Below are 20,815 nucleotides of genomic sequence, written 5' to 3'. Positions count from 1 at the left end.
CGGAGTCAGACAAGAGGGTCGACACCCATCAGACATCCGAGGGTCAGTGGAGAATATAATGCAGAGGGGGCTCCGCGGAGATGCCTGGCCTGAGCAGCCTGCAGGTCAAAGTCAAGGTCGCAAGAGCGGTGAAGCCAGGGCCCGGCCCAGGAGAGATCTCCGGCAAACCTCCAGCACGCAGAGAAGCTGTGCGTGCAGGGGTGAGGCCCTGGGTTCAAGTGCGGCCGCGCCTCGTACTAGCCGCTTGGCCAAGTGGGGATGACAGTGGCTGCTGTGTGTGGTCCCCCTGTCCTGGGGACCGAGGCCCTGTAAGCTGAGCGCAGGGCCTGCTGAGCTGTTAGCTGTGGACGGTCATCAGTACCCTTGTAGAGTCCCGTGGGAGAATCAAGGCGCCAGAGGAAGGGCAGCGGAGCCAGAGCTCAGGCCAAGGGGCGGAGACAGGGAGACCAGACCGGGGCTCCCCGGGCCCCAACCACTCAGTGTCTGGGGCACGGGGGCATGTCTGCCTGTGGCCCGATGCCTCTACCAGGTAATCTTTGCTCTGAACCTCAGTCAGCTGCATGGAGGTCTGACGCTTCCCCTGCCCACTCCTGCCCCCTTTATCCTTCACAGGCGTTACAGTGGCCCCACCCAAGCCCCTTGCAGCCTAACCCCGCTCTGTGTTCTGCCGGGAGACCCCACTTGACACAGAGACCTTGCCCCCCACACCTTGCTTAGAAGTGCTACTTGACCAGGGCAGCCCGGGTATGCACTCAACTCTGCAGACTGATTGGGGTATGGGGAAGCCATCCTGACTTATACAGGACTTGGCCTGTACTTCATGTGAACCAGAGCACCTGTCTTATGGCCTGGCAAACATGCATTACCTCTGCTCTAACCATTAAAGGGAACAATGCATTATCCAGAAATAAGAATGTCCACTTTGAAGACAGGGATGAACGCTGGTCCTCTTTCAAAGATAAGTTTCCCTCCCAGATGCCAACCAAGGCCATACTGACTTGCTGTGTATGTGCTAATCTGTCTCTTCTGAAACCTTGAAGGAATATACCCCCGTCATGTTTGATGTTTGTTCTCCGTTCTGACAAAAACAATATAAAACTGCTGAAGACCATGCTTTCTTCCTCGGTGGAGACACTACACTCGCAGGCTAGAGTGTTTGGCTTGAATAAAACTCTCTTCCATTCTTTTTTGTTGTTGTTATTAAGAATTTATATATATATATATATATATATATATATATATATATATATATTTTTTTTTTTTTTTTTTTTTTGATGTGGACGATTTTTTTTTTTTTTGCGGTACGCAGGCCTCTCAGTGTCGTGGCCTCTCCCGTTGCTGGGCACAGGCTCCGGACGCGCAGGCTCAGCGGCCACGGCTCACGGGCCCAGCCGCTCCGCGGCACGTGGGATCCTCCCGGACCGGGGCACGAACCCGCGTCCCCTGCATCGGCAGGCGGACTCTCAACCACTGCGCCGCCGGGGAAGCCCGTTTCTAGACTTTTTGATGATGGCCATTCTGACCGGTGTGAGATGATATCTCATTGTAGTTTTGATTTGCGTTTCTCTAATCATTGGTGATGTGAAGCATCTTTTCATGCTCCCGTTGGCCACATAGATTGTGTTTTTTGTTTTGGTCGTGCCACGCGGCATGTGGGATCTCAGTTCCCTGACCAGGGATTGAGTCCACGGCCCCTGCATTGGACGTGCGGAGTCTGAACCACTGGACCGCCGGGGAAGTCCCCAGATTGTTTATTGATTGTGTCCGAGACCAAGACAAAGGTGGCGTCGTGTGCACACACGTTCTTCTGACCTGAGGCCGTGGGTCTCCAAATCTGTACAGTCGGGGGGGCTCCTTGTGAAGGTGGGGGCTGCCGCCCTGGGCAGGCTAGTCCACAGGATGGGCGGGCAGGGCCTCTCAAAGGAAGGTCTCACTCCCCCACACGCTCCCCACTAACTGGACACACACACTCAAGCGAAAACTTTCATTTTTCCCTTTGCACCAAATTGTTTTTAGAATTGTTCTCTGGGGTTAAGAAAAAAACGAAGTGCACGACGCTGTTTCTAAAAATTCACCTGTTCAGATTTGGTATTTCTAACACATGTAGGAAAACTAACTCATCTCACAGGCCCAACATGCCACCTAATTCCTGAGAAGTAGGAGAAGGAACCACTCGAGTGCTGTCTGTAGTGGGTTCAAAGAAATAGTTCCAGAAAAAGTCATCCACTGTGTTGGTATAAGAGGAGGTGAACCTCGATGGGTGTGGGGAGGTGGGGAGAGGCTATGGAATGCCTTAAGCTTAGAGATTTAGGCATAGATACAAGATCATGACATGATTTTATTGGGAACACAATATTCTAAAAACCCAAATATTCAGAATAACAGAAGAAGAGTTGTTTCTGGAAATAAAAAAGAGAGGTGTGGATAAGTGCCCCCAGCCACCGGGAAGGAGCTGGTCTACACAGCACCCAGGGCATTGAAGACAAGGTCTGGGTCACTTCCTGGATCCGCCCTTCTGTGTCTGGTCTCTCCGGCTAAGCTGCTAAGGTCATGGGTTACGACATCACATCAGAAAATAAGCCCAGCCTTCAGCATCAGGATGGGCTGTAGCCTGGGAACCGGGTAGACGCAAAATGAGTCCGTTTATGTTCTTTTTCCTCGGGGCTGGTGGGCTTCGAGGGGGGCGTACGGTTGGGTCCTCCAGTGCCCCCTGCCCCTAAAATGGAATGAGCTGGTGGAGAGGGGCGTGGCGGTCCCGGAAGGACCCTTGAGCCTGTGTCGCAGGGATGGTTCAGCTGGGGGACAGGGGCGGCTCCTGCCACCATCTGTGCCCTGTCTGTGAGAGCAGAGTCACACCTGCTCGCATGCTTGGGAGGCTCTGCCGCAAAGCCTTCCCCAGAGGCCTCTGGACGGGGGTCCGCAGGGATGAGCATTCTCTTCCCATCTTCTCTGAGTTTGTTAGGGCTGCAGTGACAAAGTACCACAGCCTCGGTGGCTCCAACGACAGATACTTTTTGTCTCACGATTCCGTAAACTGGAGGCCCAAGATCAAGGTGTCAGCAGGCCTGCTCCTCCCGAGGCCTCTCTCCTGGGGATGTAGACGGCCGCCTTCTCCCCGCGTTCCCACATGGCCATCCCTCTGTGTGTGTCTGCGCCCTCATCTCCTCTTCTCATAAGGACACCCGTCACATTGGGTTAATTAAGGCCACCCCTGTGACCTCATTTTACCTTAATCACCTCTTTAAAGGCCCCATACAGTCACGTCTAACACATGTTGACTACAGAACTTCAGTGTATATGCGTCGGGGGGACAGAGCCCCCAGACACTCAGCCCATAATATGAGTGTTCTCTCTCTCTCTCTTTGTTTTTTGCAATACACACGTATTACTTACGTAACGCTGAAACGTACTTTAAAGTAACCTACGTCTTAAAAATACAAAGATACCCGGAGCTGCGGTTGTGAAAGCAGAAGTGGGCTCACGTGGAGAAACGGAGATGCTAACTGGCCGGGTCCGCTGGCGCCTCTGTTCCATCAATGCCTCCCCTGCCGTCCACCGCAGCCAGACTCAGCTGGGACCGCCACCCTTTGGGGAACAGAATCGAGAGGGAATTTGGAATCTGGTAGAAAAGAGAAGATGGGAACTCAAGTCATGACGATCGGAGTCCCAGGGCGTTCGTTCCTCTGACACCGTCCAGGAATCAACTTGGACAGGAAGAGTCCCAGCCCCTGCCGACCCAGCGAGTGGGAATCGGGCCCAAGAGTAATCAGAGCCGTGTAGTAACAGTAACAAGGACGCCGGTGCCGACGGCAGCCCCTCCACGGGCGGCACTATTCTACGTGTTTGCACTTCGTCTCCCAACATCACTGTGAGGCAGGGACTGTTGTTGTTCCCCGTTTTCACGTGAGGAAACTGAGGCACAGAGAGGCTAAGTAATTGGTGTGAGGTCACACAGCCAGAAGTGTTGAAGCCAAGTCCCTTGGCTGGAGCTCTTGTTTGCTCAACCCCTTGTGAATAATTTCAATAAAAGTAAAAGGGACAGAACCTCCACCCTTCGGCGAAAAAACTTCCCCCAGTGAGAGCTGGCCATGGAGACTTTCCGCGGAGTAATGAAGGGGTCGGCAATGGAAGCCTCCCCAGCGGGTGGGTGGTCGGCCTGGATGTCTCCACGCCCCTCTCAGCCCTCCAGGTAGAGCTGGTCCACAAGCAGGATGCCTGCTCGCATGGGGTGCGGGTCTGTCTCTGCCATCTCTCTGGGGACAGGCCTCTCCTCTCTCCGCAGCCCCTCCCCCAGTGCCAGACCCCTGCCAGGACCCCCAGTTTCACAGCTTACGACCTGGGCATATTTGACCTCTGGAGGAGCACGGAAACCAGAACGCCTGGAGCGGAGTCGCCATGAGGGCGAAAGAGTGCAAAGCAGGCTTCCCTGGTGGCGCAGTGGTTGAGAATCTGCCTGCCGATGCAGGGGACACGGGTTCGTGCCCCGGTCCGGGAGGATCCCACGTGCCGCGGAGCGGCTGGGCCCGTGAGCCGTGGCCGCTGAGCCTGCGCGTCCGGAGCCTGTGCTCCGCAATGGGAGAGGCCACAACAGTGAGGCACGCATACCACACACAAAAAAAAAAAAGAGTGCAAAGCATCCACTGCTGTCACTGCCCAGAGAGACCTGAGCAAACAGCAGCCCCCAGCCCCCCGCCTGGGCCTCGCAGAAGTGAAAGCGGGCTGTACGTCTGCGGAGGAAGGTCCCCCCGAGGGGTCCATCAGGCGCCCAGGCGTGGGTGACTGTGGCTGTGGGCGCCAAACCCGCCGGGGCCACACCAGCACCTGCTGAGAGCCCAGCCGTCTTACAGCAGACCCTGCGGTCCTTTGTTTTACAGCCTGTGTAAGGGGGAGGTTGTGGTTTCGGCGGCGTTTCTGCCTTCCGGAGATGAGGTTTGTATGTAAGATCCCCCTGTGGCCCAGCTGCCCCTACATGCCAGATGCCTGTGCGTCTGCCAGCTCCCCGGACCAGGGAACGTGGAGCCTGCCCACAAGGTAGGACTCCTGCCCCACGGGGGGTACCCTCATCCGCCACTCTGAGCCCTGCCTGGGTGCCACGGTGGGGGTCTGCACAGTGACTGCCTCTGCCCCTCTCCTTCCATCCACCCCAGCACACGGTGGGCTTGGCCCTGGGCTGTGGCTGCTGTTCACCAAGTGCCTACGAAGCACCTACCCCCAGGCAGGCTGGAGGGCCCTGCCAGTGCCAGGCCAGCCGGTGGCGCCCCGACCGCCTGCCTTGCCGGGCCTGTTCCCTAGGACACTGCACCAAGGTCCGTGCCTCCTGCCACGGGCTGAGACCCCCCCATCCAAGCACCTGCCACCTGCCTGCCATGCCCCAGGGCCCCTGTCGCCCTGTCCCCATCAGACACAAGGGCCACCCTGTGCCACCTTTCCTCAAAGGTGGCCGTCAGGTATCTGGCCCACCCCCCCCCCTTGGGAGCTAGCTGCACAGCCCCACTTAGCACTGCCATGGCCCAGCTGTGGCCCTTGGCACAAATAGGGCCAATCATGCTCAGCTCCTCAATGACCTTGAACCTGGGCTGCTCTTGAGATTTGCTTTGGCTGTGGGACTCCAGCAGAGGCAGTGCAAGATGTCTCTAAATGATGACACCGAACTAAACTTTAAAAGGGCTAAAATGATAACATTTGTGTTATGTATATTATACCACAATTAAAAATAAGTGGGGACTTCCCTGGTGGCACAGTGGCTGAGACTTCGAGCTCCCAGTGCAGAAGGCCCGGGTTCGATCCCTGGTCAGGGAACCAGATTCCCACATGCATGCCACAACTAGGAGTTCACATGTCACAACTAAGGAGCAGGTGAGCCACAACTAAGGAGCCCGCCTGCCGCAGCTAAGACCTGGTGCGACCAAATAAATAAAGAAAATATTTACAATAAATAAATAAATAAATAAATAATAAAATAAATGATTTTTTTTTTGAAGAAGAAGTGGCCTTAGAAAGGACCTGCATGTGGGGCTTGTTGTCCTGCTGCTTTTGTCATCCCTGTATCCTACCGTACGTGAATGGCTGGCCTCTGGGGACTGAGGCACACAGGCCAGTCACCACCGTCCTCCTGGGGGACTGCCGGCCGACCACCAGCCACAAGGCCACGGACTGCCAGTTGACTTCAGATGCTGGTGAACTCAGCCAAAACCTGCAGAAGAACCGCCCGGCTGAGCCCAGCCTAACTGCCAACCCCCAGAATCATGGGCTAAATAGATGGTTATTTTAAGCCCCTAAGTTTTGTGGTGGTTTGTTACGAGGCTGTAGCTAACCAATACACCAGCTCGTCACCCTCCCTCTACCAGCTCACACCAAGACAGGTCTCAGCATACTCTCCTTTCAAAATGGATGGAAAGATATAAGTAATGCCTATGTTTCCTTGTCACTTTACAGCTGTGATCAGCTGATGTATTTCAAAGTGCTGTAAGCGTTTGAGCTACCTTAATGTTGATCTAAAAAGAAATGAAAACCAGTGGTGTTCATTTATCCTAATTCCACCAGGAAGCTGCTTGAATCACTGCTCCAAGAAGTTCAATTTTATAGAATATAATATAGGGAACAGGGCTAGATTTTCAGAACTTGCTAAACTTGCCAAATTACCGTAACTCCTTTCCAGTAATGCATCAGTGAGAATAAGATCAGGAATCGGGTGGGGTTTCTAGCTGTTGTACAGCACAGCTGGGCCCCAGACGCCCTTCAGCCCACATGGCTCCTGCCCCGACCTGCTGCAGACAGAATCCTGCCTACCCCCTCCCCCGAACCCCCCCGCTCGGTGTGAGGGACGGAGCGCGCTCTCAGTGATCATGTGCTGGCTGCCCTGCGCCAAGCCGGGGACTGGGTCAAGAGGCAAACTCCACGTGCTGTCTGCCCCGTGGAGGCCCAGTCTGTCCGGGCCGCGTGCACCATCCATCCATCCAAGAAGTGTGGGGAAGGGGCACAGAGGCCGTGACAGAGCAGGGCACGGAGAGGTGGACACGGTCCACGGGGCAGAGGAGGTCTCCTCTTGCTGGAAATGTGGCCTGTGCCAGGGCTGCGAAGGATGGCTGGGAACGTGCCGAGCGGCCGGTGGAAAGGATGGCAAACTCGGGGTCTGCGCCCACCTCCGCATCACCCCGGCCCCTGCCATCCGGCGTCGCCCACGTACAAAGTGCGCGCACACCCTGCTCCCGCGGACGGTGCCAGCAACGTCCAAGGAGCCAGCCCCCAGGTGCCGTCCAAGTGGGATCCTCCTGCCCCCGCCGACAGTCACGACACCGGCAACAGCTGCTGTTCACTGAGCCGCTGAGCCTGCTCCAGGTCCTGGGATCCAGGCCAGCAAGCCTCCTCCCCCTCCCCCACCAGCCTGCCTGGCTTCCGTCCTGTGAGGGCCGTAACACGGATACCATTTCACAGATGAGGCAAGTAAGGCTGGCAGAGGCCGACAAGCAGGCTCCGGTCCTCACAGCTAAGGACCGGGTTTGAAGAAGCTTCACGTGAAGTCAACGCTGAGATAGAAAAGGACACAGAGGAAACACTGTCCCTCTGAGTCCAACCTTTTTGACTGAGAGTTTGGGACTGAAACCTGTAGCCTCATTTCAAAAAAGTTATTGTTGGGCTTCCCTGGTGGCGCAGTGGTTGAGAATCCGCCTGCCGATGCAGGGGACGCGGGTTCGAGCCCTGGTCCGGGAGGATCCCACGTGCCGCGGAGCAACTAAGCCCGTGAGCCGTGGCCGCTGAGCCTGCGCTTCTGGAGCCTGTAAAGTTATTGTTTATAATCTCATTAAGACGTATGTTTACGTATCATACAATTCCCCCGTGTCAAGTGTACAGCTCCGCGGTTTTTAAGAAACTTCCCGAGGCGGGCAACCTTCCCAGGCGAGCTGTGAAACCTCCGCATCACTCCAACGGGACCCTTCTTGTGCATTTATTATTGATCCTGTTGGGCCCTCAACAGCCACCACCGCCCCGGGCAACCTCTAATCTACTCTCCGTCTGCGTAGATTTGCCTACTCTGAACGTGTCGTGTAAACAGCCGCCTACCGTTGGCACCTGAAATCTCCGGCTCAGCTGCAAGCAGGAGCCACTTCCCTTCCTCCCCTCTTCTCATCGCTCCTGGGGGGCGTCTGCGGCTAAAGGACGTGCCCCGCCTGCCAGGCTAACCCCGGGGGAGGGGGGCGGGAAGGGGAGCCAGGGCTCTTCCCGGTGCCGCCTCCCGCTTCCCCCTCGGCCCCCCGAGGTCCTCTCAGGCTTCAAGAGCTCAGCGTGAGTGCCACGGCCCCCGCAGCCTCAGCAGGCCTCCCCTGGCAGGCAGGGACCCCAAATGCTCTCCCCAGCTGAATGCAGCCCCTCACTGTTCAATGCCACAGCCCGGCACCACTAGTCAGGGCTAGAGGCTGGAGGTCTTGTCATCATTCGCCGGGGTACGGGGCTGATTACTTCTACCTTATACACCCTTTTTTGTAGTGTTGCAGCATACTGCAAATTAATAGAGTAAATAAAATCGCTGAGGGAATGTTTAAAACATTCGAGGGGTATTTTCGAGCAATTTAGAATCAATCTTCTCACAGAAATCGAAATGCTAATTATAAATAACTATGATCTATTTACTAAGATAATCAACACTATTATACTGGTCTGAGCTTCTGTTGGCATCTGGAATAAGAAAACTGCATTCCCCAGCCACCCGGCGGAGAGGGTGAGCCAGCCTCAAATTCAGGCAGGCCTCCTCCCGGCTCCTCCCAGCAGCCTCCACCCTCTGTCCTCCCCTCCCTCCTGGCTCTGGCGCCCCCTCTGAGATGGGCTCCCGAGAGCATTAACAACATCCTTCCACCCTGTCTGGACCAGTTTCCCGGGTTTGAGTTCTGACTTTGTAACCTACAGCTGTGTGACCTTAGGCAGGTTTCTTAACCTCTCTGTGCCTCAGTTTTCTCAATTCCGATGGGGATAATAAAAGCACCTGCCTCATAGGAGTGTTATGAAGATCCAAAGAGATGAGGTCGACAGGGCCTTACACAGCACCCGGCGTGGGGTAAGTGCTACATAAAATCAGCTGTGTTGACGCTCAGGATGGGGGCGCGGGGTGATGACCATCTCTGTCTGCCCTGCCTCCCTCCATTCATTGGGAAGTTCATGATCTGAATTATGTATGCATTGATCGTCCTAAAAAGGTGGGCCCCAGAACAGCCTCCACAGCAGCAGCTGGGCCCTAAGCAATTCTCTGACCTCATCCCAGACCCGCTGAAGCCGAAATTCTGGGATGGGGTCTGGCCACCTGCATTTCAACAAGCCTACCAGGGAATTCGATGCAAGCTCAAGTTCTGAGAGCTGCTGCTCTAAAGGCTCTATCTTAAAAAGTCAATAAAAATAAATTCAGTATCCTAGGTTGCAGAGTTGCACAAGAAAACAGAAAAAAAAAATGTCTGTTCTTTCTCTTCCCACACGAAACACGATGATTTCTTTATTATCACGGAGGCCACACTCAGCCCCGCTCTGACCCTGAGTCCCCAACCAAGACCAGGGTGTGTGTCCTGGGGCTGCCATAACCAAGTACCACAGACTGGGGTGCAGAGACGGCAGAACTTTATTCTCTCACAGTCTGGAGGCTTGACACACACAAGGTGTCGGCAGGGTTGGTTCCCTCAGGAGGTGCCAGGGAATGATCTGTTCCAGGCCTCTCTCCTAGCTTCTGGGGGTTGCTGGTAATTCTTGCTGGGGGTTCCTTGGCCTGTAGAAGCAGCACCCCAATCTCTGCCTCCGTCTTTACATGGCGTTATCTGTGTGTGTACCCCTGTCTCTGTGTCCAAACTTCCCCTTTTTATAAGGACACCAGTCATACTGGATTAGAGTCACCCTACCCCGGGATGACCTCATCTTTACTCGTTACATCTGCAAGGACTCTATCTCCAAATAAGGTCACACTGTGAGGTACTGGGGGTGAGGACTGCAGCACATGAGTTGTGAGAGGACACAGTTCAACCCAAAACACCCAGTAAAACCCACCCTTCTGTCTAGTGTCTAGACAGAGACTGTACACAGGCCTCACTCATTTATGAGCGAGCTTTCCAGGATTTCTGATTTGCAGAAGGGCTCAGAGGCCGGTCGCTTAGACTTTCTGACCCTGGAGCTGACTGTGAAGAGCGCGCTGCCTGTTGAGAAGGGCTCCGCTCCTGGGCCTGGGCGCGCTCCGGCCATGACGTCCCTCCGTCCCCTGGGCGGGCGCACGGCCTGGGAGCGACCTGACCTCCCTCCGCGCCTGGCTCGCCTGTGAGCAGGTAACAGCACAGCCACCCACGCTGCGGGCTGTGCCCTGACTCGGCGCCGACCCGCCCTGGCGTCTCGCCCCACAGGGGAACACGCTCGTGTTCCCCTGTGGGAGGTGCTGCATGTCTCATTTTACCGCAGAATCCAACGTGAAAATGGTGTTTGTTTTACAGAACTTAGAACACGGAACACCTACAGACGGGCTTTAGCTAATAAAACGACAGATATCTGCTGAATACTTGCTCGCACGAGCATCAACATTCTTTTACGGTAAAATCACCGCCGCTTGTGAACTCAGAGAAGGACTCAGACACAGGGGTAACTAGTGCCGCGTGCCTTTCTCTATGGCTGCGCCGCATCCAGGCCGAATACAGAGAAGAGGCCTCGCTCTCGGCCCCGTGTGCGTGCATCACAGCACCTACGGACGTGAGGCGCCGCAAGGACCGGTTTCTGGAGGTGGGTGAGCGCTCGCGTCCCAGGGCGGCTGCGCAAGGTCAGAGCGGCTCAGACGTCCCGCGACCGTGCTGGGGTCACGGTCCTCGGGTGCCGCCTGAGCTCTGTGGGGGGTTGAGTTGTATGCTGCACGTGGGGTCTGTTTCAGGAAGGAGGAGACCAGGGTTCCAGGTTCGCAGGGGGAAACGCATAAGTGAAGCCCCTCCCCAGGGTGGCCCCTCCTCTAGGATGTGACCTCTGGCCAAAGCCCCCTTGTCTCAGCTTCAAGTTGACTCTGTCCTCCCCTCCGCCACTGGCAGGCCACCTTCGCCCCCAGACCCCCTTCCAGGGCCACCCCGAGGGCCTGGAGCCTTGGCGCCAACTGGGGAGGCCTCGGAGGAGTCTGTCCCATCTCCGCAGCCCCCAGCCCACCTTGGGGTGAGGTAGCCCCAGCAGCGCGCCCTCCTCGAGGCCCGGGGGAGTTCCCTGCAGTGACACGTGTGACCCAGCAAGGCCCCAGCCCCCCGGGTAGGTAAAGGGCTTGATCTGTCCCCTCCACCAGAGCTGAGCCGTATGAACGCCAGGCTGCAGGGGGCTGCAGAAGCAGGTGGGAGCCGGGCCCCCCGGGCCTGGGCCCCCTGAGGCCAGAGAAGCTCACCGACTGGGGGGCCTCTCGGAGTCCCGCCGGCAAAGCAGGAGGGAGGCCTCCACGGGGCGGGCTCTTCTGGGAACGGGTCTGCGTCCACACCGCTGGCTGCCTGTTTCCTCGGCCATCTCCAGTTCAGTCCGTTTTAGACTCCGGTGGCCTTGAGGACAGGTTTACAGGACAAGTCCATCGGGTGCCTCAACATTCCCGGGAATGTGTGGGGGACGGGAACGGGGTCAGGATACGGCAGAAAGCCACTTCCACGAGCCTGATTACCTGACGCACGAGTCTCCGGGGGGGCTGTAACAACGCACCACCAGCTGCGGCCTACGACCCGGACCCCGCCCCCCAGCGCCGGGGCTAGAGTCTGGGCTCGAGGTGTCGCAGGGCCGCACTCCCGTCAGAGGCTCCAGGGGAGGGTCCTTCCCGCCTCTCCCGGCTCTGGGGGGATCCGGGCATCCCCTGGCTCGTGGCCACATCACCCCAGGCTCTGCCCCTGTCATCACGTGGCTTCTCGCTGTGTCTGCGTCTTCTCACGGCCTCCTTTAAGGAGGCCTGTCACAGCAAAAAAACAAAACAAAAGGGCTTCCCTGGTGTCTCAGCGGTTGAGAGTCCGCCTGCCGATGCAGGGGACACGGGTTCGTGCCCCGGTCCGGGAAGATCCCACGTGCCACGGAGCGGCTGGGCCCGTGAGCCGTGGCCGCTGAGCCTGCGCGTCCGGAGCCTGTGCTCCGCAGCGGGAGAGGCCGCGACGGTGAGAGGCCCGTGAACCGCAAAAAAAAAAAAAAAAAAAAATAGCACAGAATCACGGGCTTCCCCGGTGGCGCAGTGGTTGAGAGTCCGCCTGCCTATGCAGGGGACACGGGTTCGTGCCCCGGTCCGGGAGGATCTCACGTGCCGCGGAGCGTCTGGGCCGCTGAGCCTGCGCGTCCCGAGCCTGTGCTCCGCAACGGGAGAGGCCACAAAAGTGAGAGGCCCGTGTACTGCAAAAAAAAAAAAAAACAAAACAAAACAAGGAGGCCCGTCACGTGTCGTTGGATTAGGGCCCACCCTGCCCCAGTGTGACTTCGTCTTAAGTAATCACATCTGCAACAACCCAGTTTCCAAATAAGGCCACGGTCACAGGTACAGAGGTCAGGACTTCAACACATCTTTCTGGGGACACAGTTCAACCACAGCACGTAACAGATCCCAGACGCAGTACGCGTGAGCCTCACCCCAGGCCTGGGCCTCGCTGCCCAGGGCCTGTCTCTGCTCGTACAGGATGACAGGCTGCGCAGGACACAGAATCCCAGGGTGACGGGCCTGCAAGGTCGTTGCTCAGCAGTGCCTCTGTCGCAGACCTCCTGGCCAAGCAGCTGAAGCAGTCCTCAGCAGGGGGCGGGGCTGGCTGGGGCCCGGCTCCTCAGACCCTCCCAGGCCCGTCCCAAAAGAGGGGCGCCAGGTGAAACCCACATAGAAACGCCACGTGAAACCCAGATGCCCCCCAGGACCGGCCCTTTGTACTGGGAGCCCCTCGAGAGCTCTCACACCTGCTGCCACGCTCCTTTCCTCCATCCCGCTGACCTCCCCCCAGAGAGAGGTCTTCCCGCCCCGTCTCCTGGTCCAGCCCCTCACCTGTGCCCGACACGCAGAGGGCCCCCCACCCCTGGGGGCTCTGGCTCCGACCCCCAGGTCCCGGCCCGGCTGAGTGTCAGTCCCCCAGGCGTCGCCGCAGCCCCCGAGTCTGGGCATCCCAGGTCATCCTCAGACACAGGGAATGCGAGCAGAGACGGCCAGCAGGGGCTCGCCCTGCAGCGCCTGACTCGGGGTCCTGGGAGGGACACCCACGCGGCTGGATGGGGACGCTTGTTCTTTCCTGGGGAACCACAAGCCCCTTCGAGTTCAGCTGGGAATTGAACAGAGAGCGTCGCCTTTCTCCTGCTGCTTGTTTCAGTCGCATGTTTCTTTCAGGTCCAAGGAAAGCGACTGGATTTAGGGACAGTTCTGGTCCTCAGTATGATCGCACGGGAACGCACACAGGGCAGCAGACAAAATAGAAACGCTGGCTGGGTTACATGCCCCTCGAGAGACCCAGGCGTGTATGTCAGCAGGCACGGGGGCGGCAGTGGGGAAGCTGGGGAGGGGGGGCTTCGACTCTGGGTTGAACCCGTTGACGTCACTTCAAATATCACTTGATAAAGTGACATTTGATACTCGTACCTCAAACGATCTCCAAGGCATGGAGTTAAATAGAATATCGGAATGATATGTGCTATACGATGCCATTTGTGGAAAAAGAAAATAAACTCAGCCTGCAGGATACTGTACATACCGTATGTATCCAGCCCTACATCAGCCCTTAGAAAAGGACCTGGAAAGACACACCCACGCTCTCAAATGTTGGAGGGAAGAGACCAGGTTTGGGGGTGATAAAGGGACTGGAATCCTGCTGTGTAATTGCTGGGGTATTTTCACGTTTATCACTTTATTACAAAGGGTACAAATGAACAGCCAGACAAAAAGACGCACAGGACGAGGTCCCAGCGCCCTGAGTGTGGAGTTTCCGTCCCTGAGGAGTCGGGGTGCCATCGCCCTCCGGCATGTGGGTGCCTTCACCGAGCCGGAAGCTCCCTGATCTGTCATTCTTCATTTTGAAACTTTTACAAGGAGAATAAATTTCTATACCACTTAGGTAACAAAAAATTAGTTTTTAAAAAAGCCACAGCATTTTCAAGAGTGAAAACACTCCAACAGCTGTAAAAAGAAAAAGTGCTAGAAAAGCATAGAAAGTAAGTGTTTCTAGTAAAGAAAGCCTCGGGGATCTGAGTTGAAATGACAGGGCATTTACCTTGGCTGTGCCTTTCCTGGCAGCTAAGGCAGAAGAGAAACACCAACAGCTGCACGGATTTTGCTGTCTAACTATTTAAAGGAAACACGTATATCTAAGGAGAAAAAATTTTCTCCTGGAATTGAATCGGCAGGAATTCGCCTTGAGGGTCCTTGGAGGAAAGTCGGAAGTTCCACTGGGGGGGTCTCGGTCCTGTCTGTGAGATGAGGGGCTCCTCCAGACGCCAAAGACCCTCCCCACCGGTGACTGTGACCACCTCCTCCCCAGGTCCCACCTGCGCCGCGACAGTGGGAGGTTGGGGAGGAGACGCAGAGGCGCTTCCCACACCCCAGGCCTGCCCGACGTGAGCACAGGACCGTTGATCCAGACTCGCGGGCCGAGGGTGATGGACCCGAGCACACGCCTCTCAGAAAAGCTCTGTGAGTAGAGATTATTATCATACGCCCATTTTACAGCTGAGAAAATGGAGGCCCAAAGCATGTACATAACTTGCCTAAAATTTTGCAACCAGCGAGCAACAAAATGGGGATCCCTTGAACCCAGTCCTCGGATGCCGGGACTCCACGCTTTGCCAAGGAATACATTTTCCACAAATGCGCGCGCGCGCGCACACGCACACACGCACACGCACGCGCACGCACGCGCGCCTCTTTCCGTCCACGCCTGCGGCACTTGTAACCACGCGGCCGTCGGGGGTTAGCCCCCTGGGAGCCCTCCCTCCCCCACAGGGTACACTGTAGCTGTGCAAGTTCTCATTTCCCCACGGGTCCCCTGTTGGACTGGAGATTCGGGAAGGCGGGTCTTCACGGCCGTGTCTAGACCAGGGCCAGCCCGTGAGAGGGTCTCAAGCAACACTCGTGGACTCAAATCCACACCAGCGACCACCATCACGCGAGTGAAGGAAGACGAAGATCTTCCACGCTCCAGGCAGCCCCAACTATAGCTGCGGGGAGAATCCACAAGGAGCAAACCCACACCCACGGGGAGAGGCTGTCAGTTGCAAAGGGTGGGTGGGGCCACTGGGGCAGCTTCTCAGGGAGGAGTAACCGGGCCGACCCGAGCTCTCGAGACAGCTGAGCTGCTTGCTCCAGGCAGGAGCTCAGAGGGGCCGTGGTCCCCAGACGGGGCCTTAGGCTGCAGGGGGCGAGCGAGGGCTGCCCGAGTCCCTTAGTGCCAGGGTCTGAGTGGACGGCTCCTGCCAAGACTTCTTGCCGTATCGATCCGAATCCCAGGAAGGTAGAAGTGTGTGAAAGAACACGAGCCTTCCCAAACTCAGCCCCCAAGTATAACCAGTAGAAAACATAATTTTGATATCAAGCCCTCAGACCTTTTCAATGTCATTTCGCATCTTTATCATCAATAGGACTGTACTATCTGTGTCCTGTTTGTAGGGCTGACGATACGCTGTAGATTTTCCGTGGCAATGCCTGTGGCTGTTGTGTGAATGAATATCCCACAACATGGACCAAGCCCCGTGAATGGAGATTCGCTACTTTGCCGTGTGGTTCTGTCGGCTTGGCCGCTGCATACAATGACACTCTTGGTTGACAAAAGTGAGCATTTTACAAAGAGGAGTCGGCCTTCCTCTGGAAGGTGGAGCCAGGTGTCCCCACCCCTCGCGGAGAAGGACTTCTCAGTCTGCACGAGCCCCTGGAAAGGCCAGCGTAGGACACAGGCGAGCCTGGGCCCAGGGGCAGGCAGAGCCCATCCGGGGACTGAGCAGGGCAGGGCAGGACCATTGCTCCCGGACCAGAGAGGCTGCTGGCAGGACAGGGTCGGGGCCACACTCTGTTCCCGTTCATTCCCCTCTGAGGTCAGTGCCGCCAGGCTGGTCGGAGGCAGGCGTGGTCCTGGCGAGGCTGCTGGCGCCTGGACTGCGGTCCGGATGTTTGCGGAGAGCTGGGTCTGACCCAAGGCTGGTGCTGAAACCAGAGCTGCCAAGGCACAGCTGTGGGGCAAACACCTGGCAGAGCCTGAGAGAGCCGGTCTGACCACACGTGCTGTGACGGGTGTCGTGTCGGGGACACAGGACTGACCTCTGGGCTGAGGAAGCCCCGGGGGTCTTGGGTGCGTCGAGGGGAGGCTTGGCGACCGCGTGAGGGAGGTCCAGGCTTCCCTCCGATGCGGACGGGGTGGGCGTGCCCCCATCGGCCAGCTCAGATCCATGTCTGTGAGCACTTGCTTTGTGGCTCCCATCGGCTAGGCTTCTAGAAAGAGTTTTCAGGTCAAAGGATAAGGGCATTTAACCTTGATTCCACGGCCCCGGCGCAGCCCCAGTTTAACCCCCTCCCGCTCCAGACTGAGGAGGCCCAACGGCTGCTGCCCTGAGTCCAGGCCGTTCTCAGGACACCCCGGCCCAGCTGCTCCACGTCTCGGACCCCCGCTCTGGCTGCAGAGGCGGCATTTCTGAGACGCAGTAGCCAGTCCCCCTGAAAAGCCCACACCCAGGCCGAGCTGAGCGCAAGGCCGGTGGGCCCCTCCCCTGTCCCCCTCCCCAGGGCACGGCCCGCAGGTCTGTGTCCCCCCAGATTCGTAGGCTAAACCCTAAGGCCCAGGCGACGCTGTTACAGTGGGGCCTCGGGGGGTAACTAGGTCAGGAGCGGGGGAGCCCTCACGAGTGGGATCAGGGCCCTCACAAGAGAGGCCTCCGAGGGCTTCCCTGGTGGCGCAGCGGTTGGGAGTCCGCCTGCCGATGCAGGGGACGCGGGTTCGAGCCCCGGTCCGGGAGGATCCCACATGCCGCGGAGCCGCTGGGCCCGTGAGCCGTGGCCCCTGGGCCTGCGCGTCCGGAGCCTGTGCTCCGCAACGGGAGAGGCCGCAACGGTGAGAGGCCCGCGTACCACAGAAAAAAAAATAAAAGAGAGGCCTCCGAGAGCCCCCTGTCCCTTCTTCCAGGTGACAGCACAGGAGTCTGTCACCCGGAAGGGGCCCTCAGCAACCCGGCAGGCACCCTGATCTTGGACATCCAGCCTCCAGAATAGTGAGAAATAAATGTCCACTGTGAGAGCCAGCCACCTGTGGCGTTCTGCTGTAGCAGCCGGGGCCGACTAATGTGCTTGTCTGTCCGTTTCATGGCCCACGGTCCTCAAGCCCGACCGGGCTCTCGGGGACCCCGAGGGCTTCCTCGGGCACCGATGCCCAGGTCCTACCGCAAACCAACTGCGTCCGAGTGCACGGGGAATTCTGGTGCTAGGGGCCCAGGAGCCCAAGCCCTGGGGGCCGCTTCACATCCGGGGACCCCACCTGCAGGGAGCTGGAGAGACTCACCCGCTGGGCCCCTCGCACACCGGGGGGGAGACTGTAACGACGGCTTTGTCCACGACGGCCACGCTTGCGTTGTCTCGATGGCGGACGGACGTTGAGCGTGAGTGTGCGGGAAACAGGGAGGGTTCCCAGGCTCCTCTGCTCGAGGCCAGGCTGCTGGGCCCCAGCTCGGGCTGCTCCACGCCCTCACCCCCGGGCACCCCCTTCCTTTGCCTGCTCCGGTCACCTGTGCCTTCGCCCCTCCCCCCCACGAGGAAGGCAAACCTCCAGCAAGTTCATCCTCAGCCTCAGTTCTTCAAGATCAGAGAGAAGACCTTGACCGCAAGGGCTGGAGTGAGAGGTTCAGTCCCCTCCTGGAAAGACGGCCCCTCCCAGCTCACCCTGAAAGGCCCACGTGGAGGAAACTGACTCAGACCCCGGGTCAGATGGAGAATGGAACCCCTGCGGCTACTCACCCCTGCCCAGTCCACCCAGGGCTCCCCACCAGGTTTCTGGACACCCTTAATTCCCGCTGGAAGCACTGAGTCCGCCTAAGTTTTCACCAGGTCTGAAGGTTCTGCTCTGGGGCTTGGTTTCAGGGACCGACCGTCCCAGCTGCCCAGGACTGAGGCCTCCTAGGGCACAGGTCATCTTAGATTAAGGCACCACCGGGGGCGCCGAGTCCCGTCCCACAGAGCACACAGCAGTCAGCAGCTTGTCGCTCTGGGCAGCACTTGGGCTTAGGACACCTGTGGACCCAGCTCTGAAATCTGTGACTCTGGATGCAGAGGGTTGAATGGCGGCCTCGGAGAGAGACATGCCCATCCTAACCGCCAGGGCCTGTGAATGTGACCCTGTAAGACATCCGCTTGAAGACAGAGACGAGATGGGAGGGATGCAGCCACAAGCCAGGGGCTTCTGGAGCCCCAGAGGGCCGGAAGGGCAGAGACCCCATCTCCCCAGCGTCCTCGGGGGGATTACGGTCCTGCAGACACCTTGATTTTAAACTTCTGGCCTCCAGAACCTGGAGAACGCATTTCTGTGGCTTTATGCGGCCTGGCTGGGGGTCCTCTGTCACAGGAGCCCCAGGAAACGCATCCAACCGGGCAAGTCTCTCACCCCTGAGCTGCAGCCCCATCATCTGAAGCGAGAGAGCGACGACACTTCCCAGGGTGGAAGCAGAAAATGGACAGGAGCCATGCAGCTCCCCAGCGCCTCACAGATGCTCCCTACTCAGCAGCCCTCTGGGCCCTGACGGCCTCTTGACAGCCGTGGCCTGAGAAACGCCAGCCCTGACCACGTCTGCAGAAGCCAGGCGGACCTCGGATCCCACGGCCGCCTCTGCTGAGTCTCACCTACGCCACCCACGGGGCGCCCATCGTGTACAGGGCATGGCAGGCAGAATGCTGAGCTGGACCCCAAGATTCCCACCCTGGGGTGCACGCCCCTTCTCCCAGCTACTCCATCGAAGCCTCGCCTGCGGGCTGCTAGGAGGGGTCTCTCCCGATGTAACCAAGGTCCCGAACTATTGGCCTCAAGATGGGGAGACGGGCCTGACCTGAGCACAGGGGACTTTAGAGCTGGATCCAGAGGCCAGAGCAGAGGATCAGAAGAGATGGAAGGGTGAGAGGGATTCGAGGAGGGACAGGTGCTCCGTGGCTGCCTTTAAAGAGGGAGGGGCCACGCGGCAGGGAACCCGGCCAACAGCCCGCGAGGAGCTGGATTCTACCAACAGCCGTGTGAGCTGGGAAGGAGACCAGGGTCCGGATGAGAAGGCAGCCGGCCTGCAACTAGGTCTCAGCTCAGGAAACCCCGGGCCCCTGACCGCAGACACCGTGCGGTGACCACGCTGGCGTCGTTTGTCACCCAGCCCAGCTAGCCAACACAGGCACGGGGGAGGAACACGGAGGCGGACGGACTGGGCCCGGTGTAGCCAGGAGGGGACACGGGCGCTGCCGGATCAGGTGGGCAGGACAGACGCCTGGCTGTGAGCGGGCGGGGAGGCGGGCAGGGGAGGCGGTCAGAGCAGGTGCCCGACGGGAGCTCGTGACCCACTGACTGGCGGTGGCCTCAGTGGCGTCGAGCTGCTTCCTTCTCTGAGGTGAGCTCTGAGTTAGCAGCTCCGACTCAGACACCCTGGGGAATTAGAGGCGCTTTCTTCTCTGGTTGTCAGGACCTCCCAGACCCTCCTTCCCACCGCAGAAAACGAGTCACTCGGGGTGACACTGGTTGCGTGAAAGGTGCTGAAGCTGCTCGACCACGGTGATCCAGGGTCGGGGCTCCCAGGTCCTCTGGTCCTCCCGGTGGCCCCCGAGCCCCTGACGCCCTGGCCTGAGGCCGCGGTGAAGCCCCTCTGCCGTCTGTGCGTCCCCCAGCCGCCAACGTTCGCTGCGCCCTCTCCAGGGCTGTGCCCCGTCTGAGACGGCGGCTGCCGGGGCGCTGGCCGCGCGGCTGTATGAATCGCTCTTTACCTGGAGGGTGGGCCAGCGGGCCCCGGCGGGCACAGAGGAGCTACGTCTACATGCCGTTTGTTTCCCTGTCCCCGCCACAGTTTCTGACAATGTGGCCTGCGTGAGTTTAGAACTTATTCCAGGCCAGGCCTCCCTCCCTCTTGCCCAGAACTTCAGGGCTGCGTGGCCCTCACTCCTAGGAAGGTGCATCCTTAGGGCCTGGGTCCGGGAAGGGGTGTGAGGCCAGACAGGAAAGCGCCCTGTGAACCTTGAATTAAACGACAGAATAGGCGCGGATGTCACATGTATACGTATAACCGATTCCCTTCGTTGTAAAGTCGAAACTGACACACCATTGTAAAGCAATGACACTCCAATAAAGATGTTACAAATAAATAAATAAAAGAAAAGAAGTGTTACTTTCTCTACCACTGTTTAGGCAAGAGTCAGTCCTCGTGCCTCGGTCCTGATGCAAATGGACTCAGATCGGTTCCACCTAACAGGCTCCCAGAGCCGACACCCGGAAAGCTAGTTCCAGGAGGTGCCAGGGTCGAGTCCATCCAAAGGATACCAAGATCCTGCTGGCGGGGCCGGGGCAAGGGTCCGGACTTTGGCCTCTCCTCAGCCAGCCTTCGTCCGAAGCCCGCTGGCGTCCCCTTGGCTGGTGGGACCACGGGCAGGAGTCGGGGCTCCCAGGCCTCCCTGTGCGTGCTGGGTGGGGACAGTAAGAAACCCTGCAGCCCTGGAAACGGGAAAACCCTCCCCCACACCTGTCGATTGGTTTTGTTTCTTCTTTAGTATTGTGGTAAAAACAACCTAACACGACGTTTACCTTTCTACCCACTTCAAGGCCTGTCCGGCTCAGTGGCACTCGGTACGTTCACGTGGCTGTGGAGCGAGCCCCGCCGTCCGTCTCCAGAATGTCCGTCTCCC

At 58.2% G+C, this 20,815-nt stretch overlaps 1 protein-coding gene across 1 annotated transcript in view; it reads right to left on the bottom strand.

Annotated features, from left to right (window-relative positions):
- Nucleotides 1-2,310: 2,310 nt before the first annotated feature.
- The window catches only part of RRP1 (ribosomal RNA processing 1), a 97,085-nt gene continuing 78,580 nt past the window's right edge, over nt 2,311-20,815 (bottom strand). Inside the window, exon 13 of the mRNA XM_059064796.2 lies at nt 2,311-3,585. Coding sequence (XP_058920779.1) covers nt 3,500-3,585 — 86 coding nt within the window. The 3' untranslated portion in view covers nt 2,311-3,499. The remainder of the gene's footprint in view (nt 3,586-20,815) is intronic.

The sequence above is a fragment of the Kogia breviceps genome, chromosome 5 (genome assembly GCF_026419965.1).
Source record: "Kogia breviceps isolate mKogBre1 chromosome 5, mKogBre1 haplotype 1, whole genome shotgun sequence".
In the NCBI taxonomy this organism is placed as follows: Eukaryota; Metazoa; Chordata; class Mammalia; order Artiodactyla; family Physeteridae; genus Kogia; species Kogia breviceps.
Note: the sequence above shows the minus strand (reverse complement) of the source record. Positions and strands in the feature narration are given on the sequence as shown.